Source organism: Macrosteles quadrilineatus, unplaced genomic scaffold (assembly GCF_028750875.1).
Source record: "Macrosteles quadrilineatus isolate MER2022 unplaced genomic scaffold, UCM_ALF_1.0 Scaffold_7__1_contigs__length_78375512, whole genome shotgun sequence".
NCBI classification, from domain to species: Eukaryota; Metazoa; Arthropoda; class Insecta; order Hemiptera; family Cicadellidae; genus Macrosteles; species Macrosteles quadrilineatus.
In genome coordinates, this window is record NW_026542600.1 from 8,061,061 (window position 1) to 8,078,887 (window position 17,827).

At 34.5% G+C, this 17,827-nt stretch overlaps 1 protein-coding gene across 1 annotated transcript in view; it reads right to left on the bottom strand.

Annotated features, from left to right (window-relative positions):
- The window catches only part of LOC128998127 (protogenin B-like), a 145,511-nt gene that overhangs the window by 13,609 nt on the left and 114,075 nt on the right, over nt 1–17,827 (bottom strand). Inside the window, exons 4-9 of the mRNA XM_054424126.1 lie at nt 8,696–8,840; nt 6,913–6,981; nt 5,420–5,634; nt 4,386–4,525; nt 3,301–3,463; nt 2,463–2,720 (exon numbers count right to left, since the gene is read on the bottom strand). Coding sequence (XP_054280101.1) covers nt 2,463–2,720; nt 3,301–3,463; nt 4,386–4,525; nt 5,420–5,634; nt 6,913–6,981; nt 8,696–8,840 — 990 coding nt within the window. The remainder of the gene's footprint in view (nt 1–2,462; nt 2,721–3,300; nt 3,464–4,385; nt 4,526–5,419; nt 5,635–6,912; nt 6,982–8,695; nt 8,841–17,827) is intronic.

A 17,827-nucleotide genomic window follows, 5' to 3' on the forward strand; every position in this document is an offset into this window, starting at 1 on the left:
AAAAACAATATCCAATCCATGCTAAACACTGCTCTGAAAAAAATTGTTTTTTGTCACAAAACTTTAAATGAAATTTAGATATATTCAACATTGGTCTTATGGAAAGCTAGGTAGCCATGACAGTTTTACGCAAATGTAAATAAATTAATTGAAACATATGCTTGTAACAAACTATCTACAGTATAGTGGCAAATTACTAAATACAGTACAAAAGACGATGACATTCCCCTAAATACCAGTTAATATTGGTTATGTATGGGGTATTTTTTTATCAAACAATGCGATAATTACAACTGTTCAAAACCGTGGAATACTTTACCAATGTGGCACCAGAATATTCGCAACTCGCAACAATGCTGGTCAGCAGCTGATATGTTAAACATTATCATGAGTTTGTTATTGAACATAATTAAATTGTAGATATTTTCAATATTGATTGTTCGTCTGTTTAGAAATTATTGTTAATTAAATTAAGAATAAAGAGGGGACGTCTACTGAAGAGAAATTGGCTTAAAAATGTAATTAAACGTGGCAAATTGAAAATGGAGATGATCTACACGGTAAACAAATAAGGTATAATGTTTTAGTAGGTTAACTCTAGTTCTAAATGAATAGTTATTTTAATTTTAACATGTTCGTTTGATTTAGACATAGTTTAAATGTAATTCAGTATAAAAACTAACCTCTTCACACTCAAATAAATATGCTATAGACTCAATAGCATAAAGTAAAGGCTGTGACATTTTTTGTCTCATAAACCCAAATTCAGCCCTTGAAACTACATTATAGCCTACAACAAAAAAACCAAATCTTTGAGTATTCAGAGTGTTGTTAAAATAATAATGAGTTTAGTTTCCCTGGTACAACCCATAAAAACTCTAATAGGGGATATTGTTGTATATGTTTACATTTGCTCTCTCAGGCTGATGAAAAATAAAAAATGTCCGCCATTCTGTAATGGGTTGAGATAGAGACCTCTGGTTTTCGACGATATTTTTTTAACCAATGACCTTCAAAATTATTGTTTAAAATTATGTGATACTTGATAGGGGTTACTATTTAAAAATTTTAAGTTATTCCCAGCAACCCATATTTGGGGGTAGGGGGTGAATTTCAAAATACCCCCAAAAAGTACTTTACATTGCCATAGTAAAGTGTATCGAAGCTCGTTTGAATACATGTAACCGTTTAAAAATTAACCAGGGGGGAGTATTATGGGACACCCGGTGTGTATATATGTATTATTATTTATCAACATTTATACAATTTCACATTCATCATAATGTAATGTATCAATAAACCATTAGTCTAACAACAATGTGTTATTTAACACTAGCAATAGAGTATTCAATTCCCTTTTGTTAAATAATTTTGGTTCAGACTTGAGATGGTTTGGAGAGCCACTTAAGTATGACTCATGGACTTGAACCACTACGTCCATGGCCGATATTCAAACGTAAACAAACAAATCTCTAAATGATTGTCTAGCGCTCTTCAATATATAGAGATGTTGTAACTAAATTTCTTTACTGTTTAATACTTTAGTTTATTTATCTTGCACACATCATGTGTGTGGTTTGGTTTTAGGTGGTTTTAGTGTAGTTTTTATCTATGATGGTTCTGACTTTTTTAGTTTTGACAACATGACAACAGTTTTGTCTTACAATGTTTGAATGGGTGTCTATAGTAAAATATAATTTGTCAACAACAAATTTTTACAGATCGGATTAGTAATTCAACAAGCTCACACTGCCGAAATGATTGCATCATTTCTGAGTAAATAAAAAGTAGTTTTCCATTATAACTTTCCTCACTATTACATTTAATCATGTAATGTTCAATCATGATGTTTAAAGGATTGCTATGGACATTTTACATCACTAGTTATTTTGTTTTAAAGTACAGTCTTGATAATCCGATCTCCAAATTGAATTCTCCGACTTGGTACCATGAAGTCGCCCGCTAGTTCCGTGTAATATGACTGTACATGGGAGCAGATACGTCAAGACAATGTCTTTTGCAATCATTACCTGTATTCAGAAGATACGAGTCAGGTTTAAGAGATCTGAATTCAAATGTACTTTCAGATTTTTGCACTCTGCGTAACACACAGTTTGTGAACTCTTTATACCTGCAAATCGCTATGCTACTCTTCAGGTCTCAAATTGTGTTGCAAACATAAAAACTGTGAATGAGTAGCACTATCTCAAATTTGATAGTTAGAGTAATTGTGTTTATTGTATAATTTTTGTGATGATTGTATAGTGGAAAACAAACAAATGTAATTTGAGTATTTAATACATGTTTAAAGATTTTTAGACTGTTTTATGGAGCTAAACTTTCTGCTTATTTGATCTTTCCTTGGTTGGTTTGAATTGGTTAAACAATAACTCTTCAGTACTATTGATGGAAAGTGTCTGCAACAATTCTTTAAACAATTAAATTCATGTTCTCTACCCTACCTGTGGGCAGATAATGGATGGTGAAAGCCTTGAGGCCAGCATTCGACGGTTGTTCCCACGAAAGCTGCACAGCTGTCGTAGACACAGGCACGCACGACACTCGCGTGGGCGGCCTCGGCTGGTCGCGTGACACATTCACCAGTAGCCTCGCTGCGGCCCACGCCACTCCCTCGCTGTTTGAGGCTACACACTGATAAACTCCGCTGTCGTTGCTGACTGTGTTGCTCACTACTAGCTCCTTCCTCAGCTTGATACGGCCTAAACAGACAAACAGATTCAGATGTATAGTTCGTAAACTTGGGGATAAAAGGGTTAGGAAATTAGATTAGGTTTGTACATCCTAACCAGGGTATGAATGTTAAGTAAAAGATTATTCGTTAGATTTAACCCAGGATGGATATATTTGTTGCTAAGAGCACGTTAGAAATCATAACTCATGACTTTATTGCCACAGCAAACTAACTAGTTTACATAGCATTGACAAACGTCCAGACAATAATACTAAACAAAAATTTTAGAACAATGAAAAAATAATGAAATAAATTATATAAACTACAACTTCACCAATCTAACAACTAATGATATAATCTTACAACTAAAACAAAAAACCACTCTTACTCTTTTAGTACTCAGAAACACTGGTATTCATCCATGACAAAAAATTCTTGAATTAATCCAACAGTAAATAACTGTTGAAATAACAGTACAAGACATTTGTTCACACAATCTGTACATGACGTTTTCACAACTAGGAACACAAATTTGGCCCTGATGCATTGGATTAACAACTTCAACAATTCTTAACTGTTAGTGTGATGCTATGTGACCAGACTCCTACCATTGATGTGCAGTTTCTGCCCGTCTCTATACCACATGATGTCTGGGGGAGGGTTGCCGTCTGCCTCGCATTGGAATCTCACTGTCTTGGCAGTGGGGAACTCCTGCGACTTTGGTCTCTTGGTTATAACTGGCGGCCGCAACACCTGCTCCACCGTCACTTGCTGCGGGAACAAACAACGGTTACCAACCCAACTAGGAATGGACGGGGTCATACAGTAAGAACAGGGCTGATACAGATTTATTTCCCTCTTTGTTTTTGGGACGGTTTTTTTCTTCCCATTCATCAAGGGAATCATTTATTTGTTTGAAAATTGTTGCACATTATTAGGCTAAACTGTTCTATGCCATCACAAATAAAATTCCTTATTCTAGCACTATCCCTGTTATCTCCTGCAGTTCAGAGACATATGAAAATTTTAGTCTTTATTAGGCTAAACTGTTCTATGCTATCACAAATAAAATCCCTTATCCTAGCAATATCGCTTTTACCTCCTGTAGTTCAGAGACATAATCATAGTATGCTACTATATGGGTGAAATCCTAAACATGTTCCGCAATTGTTGAGACATCGTCATCGTCTCCCGCAATAGCCATGAAATTTTGATTGTCTCCCGCGTTCACGGAGATATGGTCACTCGCAATCACAGCAAGATCACCGTTTGATTGAATCAGGGCGGACCAAGTCCCTTACCTAAATCACTGAGTTGGAAAAAATCCTGTCCTGAGAACACCTAAAGATCGGAAATATATTTTTTCCAAATTTCTAGAAATTTCAGGACCTGTCCATCTGTATAAATACCGGTAACCAAAATATTGTTTCTAATAGTATGATACCTAAGATTACAATTTGAAAGTACAGTACTTTTGCTGAAGTGAACTAACTTTTTAACCGTAGTATCTTATGTAATTTTCATGGTAAAAATACATTTGTGTCTGCTGCGTCAGACATATATTTTAAAACTGCGAATACACGTCACATGATACATGACGTCATCACACATTCTCCTTTACCAATTTTACCCTAACTCTTGATTAGAGATGTTTGTTTTTCGTTAACTCTTGTACTATTTACATTTCCCTTACCTTGGTGACAGAGACCGTAGTGAGCTTCTTGTCATGAGAGGCCACACACAAATAGACCCCAGCATGAGAGGCAGTAACCCCTTCTATCTTCAGGATGCTGACTCCTTCTGATACGTTGGACACCATCACACTGCTCTGATCTGCAACATTCAGTTAACATTTAGTTTCCTTGCAAAATTTTGATAGTAAATACAGTATCCATTACATGGTCTAAACCGGCTACAAAGTCATAATAAATACAAAACAGTATCTGTTACATGATCCAAACCCAAAATTCAGATTAGTGGAGAGGTTAGATGACTTGGAAAATATTAATAGAACATTTGGAAACATGTTGAAAGTAAAAAAATACACAAACAATTCCAAGATTGTTTGTTATATAAATGTTTTCAACAACAACTAACCAGAATTTATAACTTGTTCTAAAAGGAAACTTTCTCAACCTCCGACATTGAGTGCAATATGCCTGTTCAAACCGGTCTATATTTATTATGCATCTTTGTTGAAAGCCTGTTTGTTAAAGAAACTCACATACAATGTTTTTTTGAGTGTTTGGTAAATTTACCTGTTGACTATTTATACATTTAGATGTTCCATCCCCATGTTAAAGTTTTTAAAGTGTTTCTATAAAAATCGCCCTAGTTAATGTGAGCCACCGACAGATTGTGCTGGTCTAAATTACTATTTCCTGTCGATTTGACAAACCTTTATACCAAGTCAAAGTGGTGGAATAACTTATTGTACTATAGCAGCTGTTATGGCCCATCAACTTGGTCAGCAAAAAAATAATAAGGTAGAAAATAGAATTTTAGACACTAGCACATTCTGAGACCGACTCACACAACTAAGGTCTTTTTAAGTAAAAAATTGACGACAACTGGTCCATATAAATGGGATGTCTACTTTAGTATCCAATAGTCAATTATTTATCGCACTGAAATAGTTTTTACTGGACTTAAACTGATTTTACCGATCCTATCTGCTCACTGTGTAGTGTGGTAAAAAAGTCATTGAACATATAAAACTTGACCCACCTAGAAGCTGCTTGGTCCATTTGACCAAAGGGGGAGGAGTCCCCTGGGCAACACACACCAGAGAAACATTAGCTCCCTGGGTCCAGTTGACGTAGGTCTGTTGCGCGGCGGGTCGTAGGATCTCCAGAGGGGCCGGGTCTAGCCGAGGAACAACCTTTACGCTGACAGAGCTGCTGGGACGGGACTTGCCTAGTAGGGTGTTGACGGCCACACAGCTACAGAAATACATAAATCACACTCAAAACATGGAGTATATACATCACATTAGAACACAAAATTCTAAACCTTATAAAAATATTAAAATGTTTAGTAATTTAAATTAGTGATTAAGATCTGGGGTAACTCTCCTTATTCAAAAAAGATTTCTAAATTACAAAAAAAGTATTACGAATGATTGGCAATGATCCTCCTAGAACTCCTAGTAAACAACTTTTTCAAAATTGTCAACTAAACTTTTTTCTAACTTTTTATGATCACTATATTTTTTAAATAACATGCTGGGTTCATAAAATCTGCGCACTTTTAGCGAGACCCAAACTAAGCGTAATTACAATACCAGAAATGAGAATATTGTCAAACCTGTAGCTCACAATTTAAAAATGTTCCAGTTATCACAATATATTGGTCCGAAAATCTTAAATAACTTGCCAAGACGTTTAATTGCTCTGGAAAATCCTTCTAAGTTTAGACTTTCTAATAATTAAAACATCCCTTGTGTCAAGGTGGAGAAAGAATGTGTGTGTGTGTATGTGACTTGATTGTTCATAGGAATGTTGGTATTGAGCATAAATCAGGGGTTAAATTGGTTGAACATAAACTCAAACCTTTGAATCCACTCTTAAAAGATAAAGGAGAAAAAACACAAGGTGTCCGAAGTGTAAGTGTGCTAAGGACTTGACAATTCATAGGTTTTATTGGTATTGGACATAAATATCTAAAAAAACATGACAATTTTCCATCTAAACCCCTTTGTTCAAACAAAATTGAGAATTTGTTTTAGGAATAAAAATGTGAAACTGGTTATACAAGTCCAAGGGATTTCAGATTAAGTAAGTTAGTTATTCCAGGACTAAAACTCTGGAGAAAAATGTTAATATCAGTTTTTTGATGGTGCATCAAAAACGAGTTCATGTTGTCCTTGAGGACCATAATTTATTGCACTAGCATTTAAAGTTGCCCCAATGGATGATTTAGAAGTCTTACTTCCATCAGATTATATCTATATATGGAAACACAAACAGCCTATACATTCTTAAACAGACAAATACTACGTTTAGGACTACAGAATTGTTTTTGTGGTTTTTCTGTAAGGTAGGGAACAAGCAAGATTATAAACATATTGTAAATGTTATTTTACAACAATATAATAAATCAAAACATAAATTTATCACACTAAAAACAAATAACTCATACTATAACATCTAAATGTTGATTAAATCAATAAATTTCAAACCTGGTAGCGGTAGTTAGGTAAATTTGTTTTGAATACTGACCTATAGTTTCCTTCGTCTTCATTCCGTAGTTGGTTTATTATGAGCGTTCCATTGTTGAGTATTAGGTGCCTGAAAAAATTTAGGTAACATTAATAACCCATATGACCCTATGTGTTATTTTAGTTTTGTAAACCTTTGATATAACACCAAAGCTGCATTTTACCATCACATAAACTTAATGCTCTCATTATTTGGTGGATTTTAAAGATGCTCCCTTTGCTCTTCGTTGAGCATTTAAGGCATAGGTCAAAACATGAAAGATTTGAATAACAGTTGAATAACTCTGCAAGATTCAGGTATGTCTGGTTATTACTGCAAATTCAAGTGGGTTTTAGAAATTATATCCAAGATCTCAATTGCAAGCGGTTAAACTTAATTGAAATATATTTCACAACCTAAGCTATCCTGTAGCTCATGTTGAACTAGAATGAAAAAATTTAAAAGTGTGTTTGGATATAAAACGAGAAACTAAAAGGTGACTTCAATAAAACCGTATTAAAACTGTTAATTTTAAACTTTCATAAAATTGAAACTTTTCACAGGATAAGCTAAGCAATTCTTAGTACTATTTTGTAAAAAAAAATTGTCCTGAGCATTAAAACTACACTAAAGTTGATTTGGCAGGTTAATACAAAACTTTGGTAAAAAATCTGAAAATTGACAATCCAAACAAAAATAGTTTTAAAGTTGAACCATCAAGAGATTATCTTAATAATCTTAAAAGCTAAGCTTGCTTTCTTTAGGTTGGATTTGTGTCAACTTGAAAGGCCATTAAAAGATAAACATTTACTAGGGAAATAATTAAGAATCCTAACTATAGACTACAGTTATTTTTGATTTTGCTTGTCTTTTTAATCTTACATCGTTAAATGCATTTATATTTAACATATAGGCCTACTTGTTTTTTAAGACTTATATAAGAGTGATAGTAACATTATTAGACACTGTACATATGACAGTTCTTGTTTGAGCGAATTTAAGCTATTACCGTACGTAGGTCTCATGGTAAGGCTTCACCATGATTAAATAAGACTTGTTATCAAGGTTGACTTCTTATCGAGGTAGGCAATGTGATTAGGGGTAAAATAAATTCTAGGGTATTTGAAAATTGCTCTTCAAGGACAACTTGTTTTTGAGTGTCTTGTTAACGTGGTTCCACTGAATATACCGTATGTATACAGGGTGGAAAAATGTCCCGGGACAGTTAAATATTTCAAAATGTTATCAATATATCAATGCTATATACTGTCAAACTTGGTACAAAGTTACTGAGGACTAAAACCATTTTAACACATTATTTAGTGATACGCTAACTCCTCAGGGGGACGATCACCTAGGAGTCAGAAGAAAATCTTAAATTTAAGCATAGATTGTGAAATATTTAACTGTCCCGGGACTTTTTTTTCATTCCGCATATCTACATCCATACCATTAAACACGTTATATGTATATTTGTTTAATATATGTCTGTTAGCACGATAACCTGAGTAAAAACCGTCCCGTAAAAGCTGGTCGATGAAGATTTACTTCAGTGTACAAAAGTCAATAGTAACACTAATCACGGCACAAAATATAAGAAAGAGCTAATGGGGCATCTCTTCATTGTGCCGCTATTGCAACCAAATACAAAGATGGTCGAGGGAAAAATGAGACACTCTATAGCAAAGCTCAGATGAGTCATGCTTATGCCTACTTGTGTTTGTGATTTTATTGCTGTCGCATTACTTAATCAAATTTAGACACCAAGCTGATACAGGGAATTACGAACTTTAAAGACGTATACCTGGGATCTTTGGGAAGAGGCTGTGAGTCCTTCAGCCAAGAAACGTCAGCGGCAGGTACAGAGTCTATGGTACAAGGCAGCAACAATGGGTCTCCTTGGGACAACGTAGTGTTGCGGCCGGTGTCCGCAAACTCGTGAGACATTGCTGCAACAGATAAATAAATATTTATAAACATAGCGCGGCTAATCAAGCAACCAACTACAACTTGACCAAACTACATGTGGTATTTTGACTGGTGAAATTGTCAAAATAAGCAAATGTAAAGCCTCGTTCACACGGTGCGAGTTTACAAGCTACTCGCCGGCTTTTTTACACGCAGCTAGTAAAATAGCTCAGTGTGAACGACGAACTCGCTCAAAAGCTGCTTGTAAAAAAGCTCTGGAAAAAGTTGACGCTGCCGCTACTTTACCCAGTCCTCCTGCCGAAAAGTAGCCCAGTGTGAACACAGTTGCTTGTGCTTGTGCGCATGTTATTCAAAGATGTCTGAGGATTTGGTTCAAACTAGCTACTGAGTGTGTGGAAAAAGCATCGTGTAAAAGACTACAAGCGCACTCGCCGACGTCTTTCTACACCTCTGCGAGTTGGCAAGTGGACAAGCTCCGTGTGAACAAATACTAGCACACTCGCCGACTCGCCGGCTTCTAACACACTGGCGAGTAGCTTGTAAACTCGCCCCGTGTGAACGAGGCTTAAAAACCAGAGTCCCTTCAATATCAACTAATAGGGACGCTGTTTGGATTATTAATTTTTTCAGAGCAGCTGGAGAATGCAGTAAAAATGGATTCAAATTCAAACAACGTATTTTTATGGATGTAAATGATTATATAATGCTCTCACGATCAAAAATACTCTATTTCTCTTGCGATCACATAAACACCTTGATTGCCTTAAGCGATCACGGAAATATTAATGATTATACATTGCAATCACAGCAAAACACCCGTAGTCTCCAACAATTAATTGTCTTCTTCTTACTACACAGCAACCTTAAAAATTTTAGGTTAAAAAGTAAAACTTTTTAAGCTCTAACTTCTAATGCAAAACCCCATAACTCTTCCATATTGAAGAATAGAATACAAATGGATTTTTTATGTTGAACATGAATCAAATTGAAAATATGAAAGACTTATAGAATTATTAGAATAGAAAATTTAACATGTAAACTTAAAATTCGAGAGTTTTTTTTATGTCCCACCTTCACATTACGCTAGATTCTAACTCGGAACTGTTTTACACATAACTTCAGGCTAGTCCTAGAAATTTGCATCATTATCATAGATAAAATCCATTGGTGTTTGGCGGGATTCAAACCCGGGACCTTGGGCTCCAAAGCCCTGCGCTCTACCACTAGACCAGCTCACGTTGATGCAAAAGGTGTTTATGAATCAAGTTTAAGATATAATTAAGACAAAATGTGGATAAAATTTTATGAAAAAATATCCAGCCAAAATTAAAAAGTTTTAAAGATTGAAGAGGCTTAAAAATTATAAATGTTGCATAAAGTTTCTTAAGTTATAATTCTATTATCAGGCCAAGAGTCTTATCACTCTTTACAAGAAAAGGCTTTTGTTAAACTGGTTACAGACAAATCCTCAATTGTTTCAGTAGTTTTTCAATACTACAATAATTCAGTTAGAGCATTTAAAATATAAAAGAGATGTTTTATTGACTTGGTTTTGGTATTTTTATACACGGTTTATATTGACCTGTAATCATAATATAATTAACCCCACCGCAGCAAACCTACATACTAAGCAAAAATGTCCATTTGTCTGATCAGATTTTCAAAGATTATTTTGCTCATTTAAGGCTTACCTAGTATCTAAACCTAGGATAGCTTATTCCCAATTTGGGAAATTCAATTAAACTGACACTACATCAAACCGTTTTGATAATAGGCTTCCTCAATCATGGCCTTTGTGGATAGTAGTTTGCCCTAAATCAATTGCTGCAACAAAAATCATCCATTATCCAGCAAAGATCAGGACACAACAGTAGGTTAGTAAGGAATCAACTTTTGTTAAGAAATATTTCTTTAATTATATGTTATATAGATGGTTGGGGTATGCAATTTCATCGTAGGTATGGTTTTTGGAAGCCCTAATCCAACCTTAATTTTGAGGGATACTTCAAAGTTAAAACTCATTTTTAGAACGTTACGAATTAAATAGTGGGACAGTTCTTGAACTCTTGATGGTGAACTGAAGGCTGTTATAATGTTCACAAACATGAGCCTTCGATATTTTCATGGTAAGTTAAATGTATGATTCAAAAAGTAGCGTTTTCATTAAGGATGTTTAAGCTATGAAAATTATGTCAATATAATAGCACTTGTGTTTAGTAATTTAGTAAAAATGTAAAAGACATGTCTGTTGGTTATAGAGCAGGACTTCTTTCCTGAAGATCGGGGTTCAAAACCTGCCAATCACCAATTGTAAAAGGCATTGATAACGTGAACTATAACTATAGGTTTATTTGCCCTCATTTGCACTATAGGCATGCAAGTGCTGAACAAAGAGGTATCACCATGAAAGTCCACCAAAGTCCAAAATATATGATCGAAAAAGCAAGAATACAACTAGGCCTGGTATTGTGAAAACCTTGTCACCAGTAATCAATCACCACAAAGTGAATAAAAATATACTACATTAACCTGTATAAATTATTAGATTTTTTGAGTGTGTAGAATCGGAACATAATCCCAAGTACTGTACAGGGACAAGGAACGAATTATAATGTGCAGAATAGAGACCAAAGAGCCCAATGCTAACTCCGGTGTAGGGGCCTTCGAAATCCAATAAGTGGGGAGGGGGCTTTCAAAACAACGCAATCAAAACATTCGCCGAGAGAGAGAGAGAGAGAGAGGGAGAGAGAGAGAGAGAGAGAGAGAGAGAGAGAGAATGGGGGGTCGCTACAGTAACGCACTAATGCTAACCCGTCTACACATCCGACAATGTAGGACTTCTTCTGATTTCAAATTCTGTCTGTTTTCATTAAATTTTCATCCAAATTAGGCCGTGTAGAATGGAATATTGCATAGTTAAACTTTCATGTCATAATGTTTACGGAAGATACCTAAGGAATTGTTGCATTCGGTTTGGCTGATTCATGAGAAGTTGGCTAAGAACGATGTTCTAACCTTGTTAATGGTCGAATAAAAACTGTAATGAATTAAATTGCAAAAATGTTCAAATTAACACGTATCATATTCAACCATGATCATGTCAACATTTATGATCATCTCCTGCAATCATGTCAAAATCTGTGATCGTCTCTAGCAATCATTTTCACAATTGTTGATCATTCGGGAATTGTTATACAAATACAAAACCAAAAGATTCCTCGATCAATTCCAAAGTCATAAAATAATTCACGGGCTTACTCCTGAATATCTACATTCGCGTACGATTCCCGGGTTTTCCGCACACCACAGTTGTTGTCACAACATTGTGTAGGTCAGCGACTGCGTGCCTCGTCACATGCAGAACAGCTGCGCACATTACTCTCAGGTTTATTGTTCTCACTTTTACACTCCTAATCTGCAATGTTACGTCTTGAGCCAATAAAAGACAAGTTAATCTCTGCCCGGTAGTTAGTTCAGCCCATTAGTAGTCAGTTAACGTCCCGTTTACGTCAACAATAGTTTTCTTATTAAACTGCACGTGTTTCCAAGGAGATTGTGTTAGGTATCATCTGTGCTACCAGAAATAAGTCAAGTTTCCTGCTGGTGTTAACCTGTTTTCTCCGAGTACTACGGTATTGTACGTAAAAGTACAACGGTCACAAACTTTGGATTGTGATTTACATAAGCTTATAAACTCGTGTCACTGTTTGTCGGGACTTTTCACGACGTTCTACTATTGTAGCATCATCAGAGCCTCGTTGAGAAAATATAATCTTTCTCGTTCAAATAGTTTCACAATCTATACAATTTTTACTAATTACACGTATTAAAGGGAAGTAGACTAATACAAATACAATATGTGTAACTACATTCTAAACATTTTGATAACATTCTTGTTACTATTACGACATTGTTTTAACCTTTTCAAAAATCTTCTAAATAGAGGCAAATATTTTGAAATCACGAACTGGAGCATGAGCTCAAATTATTGAAAGAAAATCCATCCACTAGGCCTACTTAACTCATAACACATTTAAGTTTTTAAAACAAGGAAACGGTTAATGAAAAAAAGACAAGTTTCATGGAATTCTAACTTTTCTTGGAAGCTAAAAAAATCGTATAATTAATTTCAGATAAAAATATTATTACGGGGAGTCTATACCCGAATTGTTTAATTCGAATAAATATTTCGTACTGACGGGTTCTATAAATCTAATTGAGCTTACATCGGTTCTGGAAAACAGATCAAAAATAATTGTCTTTACACTATTGCTAGCGATAGGGAAGTACAGTAGCTGAACGCGTAAAAAAGATGCTCGTCTGTATCTTAGGTCAGTCTGTGGTCTGAATGAGTTTACTGGACTAAATATTAACTTTAACGTCAACAATCAATCAGCTAAACACAAGTTTTCGCTGCGACGGACATTTTTAGATCACACGAAAGAGGGAAACAAATTTTTTTGTTTAGACAGATTTCACGTATCAGGATCCCCGTAAGTTGGACTTCTTCGTCAGGTGATAAGAGAAAGAAATACTCCAAATGGTCGGTAAAGTAGGGCCTACTGTAGTTTCAAATATTCGCATTGTAGATTGTTTCCTGCCTGAGAGTAATTTTATTAGTAGTAAATAGTTGCACTTTCGTTCTTCACAATGAGAACCATCACAGAATAGAATATGATTTTTTAAACAATCAAGTGTGCATGTAGGCCTATATTCACTCGTATTTTTAAACCGGACGATTTCTCTCTTTATATACAAAATATACCTAGTTTTCTTTTATTAATGATGATGGCAGGTACTGATTTAAATTTGTAACCAACGACTTTTTAAATTTATTTCCGAATTATTACAGCCAATACAGGTACATCAATGTTCGAAGACGTATTTCATTGCATTTTTATACGATCTTTTAATAATATTCGTTCTTAGACGGGAAAAGAAATATCTTTAGAGCAAATCAAATTTCATCCTATAGTTGTGAATCAAACATTACATTACATCGTTTGAAACTTTGTATCTGGAAAGAAGAGGGTTCTCATAGTTTAATAATATTACGTCACTAAGGCGATAGACAAGATCTATTAGTTTAAAATCAATGAAAATTTTGCTTGCAAAGTGAATAGTTTGACTTTAATGGAACTACTACCCTCGTCGTTTCTAACAGGCTGAAAATGGCGTTCGGTATTTTATTTGTAATTATATCGATCTGCCTAAAGAAATCGATGAAGTAATGGATTGTCCGTTAAAAATACTCCAGCATGATTTTTCGTAATGTAGCATCGTAAACGGTTGTTTTAATACATGCTGAGGGTCTAAAGGAGCTCCCTGATAATATGGACAAATTACTCATCCTTCAAAAGAAAGTGATACAAACAATATGCAGGACACACCACCTAGAACACTATGTAGAACATCCCCACTGTTTTCTCACAATACCTCCTAGAAACCATTATCCTAGCAAAAACATCCAATCCAGCACTCCGGTCACAATATCATAATCACAACACCAGACACAAAAACAATATAAACCTGCCTAAACACAGACTGAACAAGTTCAGCAACACCCCAACATATACAGGATCTAAATACATAAATCTCCGACCAGACGAAATTAAAAATATTTCAAATCATAACACATTTGTAGAAACACTAAAAAATCACCTTATAAACAGACCATAATACTCAACGAAGGAATACATACAAGAACACACTTACATTGGGCTAGCTGAAAGGCTGCCAAGAGGATGAAGAAGGAGAAATTTTGATGACTCCCCGATCTGAGGATTGTGGCGAAGAAAGAAGAAGTAAAAGGTCCCTAAGACGAGGACATCATCTGAACATTAATTGCTATAAAATTTGTCAGCTGATTTTTCGAAAGAAAATCGTCCCGATTAACAAATATATATTATCGCATCATTATAACGATTTGATCGTGTTTATCATCGTGTTGCAATGTACATTTCACCACAAATACAACAGATAATCGACATTCAGAAAAATATAGTAAAATAGTTTCGGAGATAAAATATTTTGTTGGCTTAGTAACTGGGCTCAGGCCGAAACAACTTTTGGCCCTAGTGACGAAGAATACATTGATTGAAGCAAGGTGTTTGTTGCAGATATGAGGAGCAAGATGTCATAAGAGCTCTGAATCCTAGCAAGCCTATTTGGATGTCTAGTTAAGATCCGATGGTTTTATGACAGTTAAAATAAAAGAGGTGTTTAAGAATTATCATTGGTCAGTAGTTAAACACAGTGTTAAACTGAAAATTGCGAAAATATAATGTTACGCTTAAATAACCATATCCAGTAAAACCCAATGTTATAACATCAGAGTGATATTCTTTTATCTATCAGCTGATCGTAAGTATGCTAACGCTGTGTTGGTCCAATAGTACGATTGAGTAGCCTTATCCTCATATAAACATGTATTCGATGTGAATTTGATATACATTGTATGTTTGAGTATGTACACCTTAAGCATGTAAGGCAGTATGATGTTTCATTTCCTTAGCATCAGCACGAGATCATGTATTGGGTGTGATTTTCGCGGTCTTTGGAATCAGTAAGTAAACTTGTATGACAATTTTATGTTTTATCGATTGCAACTGAGTATGTTAACACGAAGCGAATTTCGTGTTACCAATTCATGTCTAATCGAAATCAATCACCACTTACCATCTATTATATATTTACCACCTTGTAAACAGTATAAGTGTAAATATATTATTACAAGTGTTATTTGACGTATTTTTGTACTTTCAGGTAATTTAATAACTGTTACGATGCTGATCAAGAAGTTATTTAATTTCGTGTTGTGCTGCTATTGATTGAGCAAGTATATATACAAAAATTCTATACGAATTTAATGCTCAATTCCAATATCCATAATAAAAGTGCTTAGGCCCCTGTTAGCTGGGGCAGGGTTCTATGGGTCAAAATAAAGAGAAAAATCTCCAATGATTTTTCACCAAAACCGCTTATCTGATGACGCCAATCTGTTATATTGTATCTTCTACAGCATAATGAATGTCTTCCACCGATCTTGATTAAATTCGGCATTTATGGATAGAGTAATAGATAAGAAAAATTTTAACTTTTAATGGATTTTAACTACAACGAATTTGAATGGACACAATTTTTAAATTTCTATTGGACCAAGTTCAATTACTCAAATGCGTCTCTTACTTATGGGACACCCTTTATGCATATACACATTGTACGCCTATCCACTGTGGCATGGTTTTGTTACACCAAGTAGTTCTGCTAATTTGCCTACTTAAAATTTCAAGTCGCAATGCGTCAAATACAAAATCGCAGAATCAGATATGGCCCCAAGAGTCAACGGAGGGTGGGGGGGGGGGGGGGTTTGGACGTTGCCCCGACCTATCCCACAGCTCGAACGTTGCCCTTCGTACCCCCCCCCCACAATCATGACCCCCACGGTTGTTACTATCTAGTGCATCCAGCCCTACATGCGGTTTGTGATGCATACATTGTCCCGAACCTAATATCACATATCACACCGTGTTTGGAATAAATTTGGATCCCAGGAAAATGGCTGTCAATTTTCAAATACATGTATAATCTACAGCATATATTTAGGTATTTTAGGTATTACAAGAGTTTGATAGAAAATGTTTGGAGAATTTGTGTAAGGAAATGAGTTAAACTATTTACATATATTTTTGTTCCATTCTACTTTACCACCTTACTTTTTCACAGTACTGTAAATCAATTGTTCACACCTGTCTTCTTTGAATTATTATGTTTGCTGTGTCATTTAGTTTTAGACTAGTATTGTATGAGTCATATGTTTCATGTTAAAAACGGTGAAAAAAAACTATCAATGTAAGCAAAAAGACTAAAAAAACACCGTAAAGTATCATAATAGTTAATTATTGTTACAGAAAACCATTAATTAATTTTATAGCTCAATCCAACGAGTTTGTGCGTTTGTTTTTATTTAAATGAAGTAAAATAAATTAAGAGTTTGAGAAAGTAATTAAATCTTGAATGAAGACAATTTAAAGTTATATAAAACATCATATTGTTATTTTAGGTAACTTATCGATTTGTATGGAAGAGAGTTAAAAACGTATAAAATAACTAAAGTACTAAAAAATACAATAACAATAAAATAAAAATACAAAAAAAAATACTTAAGTAACAACGAAAGGGGTTTTTACGTTGTGGAAAAAATTAAAATGCATTGTCATTTTGTGCGGTTGGTAAAAAGGTACGAGCCGATGACAAAAGAACTAGCCAAAATCACTCGTATTCCTAACCAACTGATGTGTACAATATACAGGGTGTTTTGAAATTGTCTGAACATATTTTGTAGACTTGTTCCTTAGGATAAGACAAACATAAAATGCCATACAAGTATGGCTCTAAAATGCCTAAATTTCTGTCTGTCGATCTGTTTGTGATTTTTTAAAACTATTTTATATCTTGGGAATTATTCAAAACATAATTTTCAAAATTGGTATAAATGTGTAGTTTGGAAGGTAAAAAGAGCTTAACAAATTTCGTTCCAATATCTCAAGCCATTTCAATACGGCAGCCATTTAAATGATTTAATGCCAAATTTCATGAAAACCGTAAAGATTGAGAATATTGTTTTCATGATAAAAATGATCGAGAATTCAAATTCAAATCAAATGAGACCTTGTTTGTTAATATTGGATGACAAACAACCGAGTTGTCAGTTTTTTTCTACATTCGGTTACGCAATTTTTAAAAGGACTTCCATACTGTTCTTTAGTTAGGTCCTATTAATTAGATTTTAGTATTAGACTAAACTTAGTTGATAAATGATTCATAGTAATCTGTTTTAATATCAGTGGGCTATTACTGTATAATAATCTTTAAACAGACCTATACTTTTCCAAAGCTATGTTGAGCGCTTTGAAAAAAATTAAATTTACCAGTATAAAACAAAACACTTTATCTCAATATAGATTACACCCAAACACTGTGTTAACATTCATAAAAATATACTGTA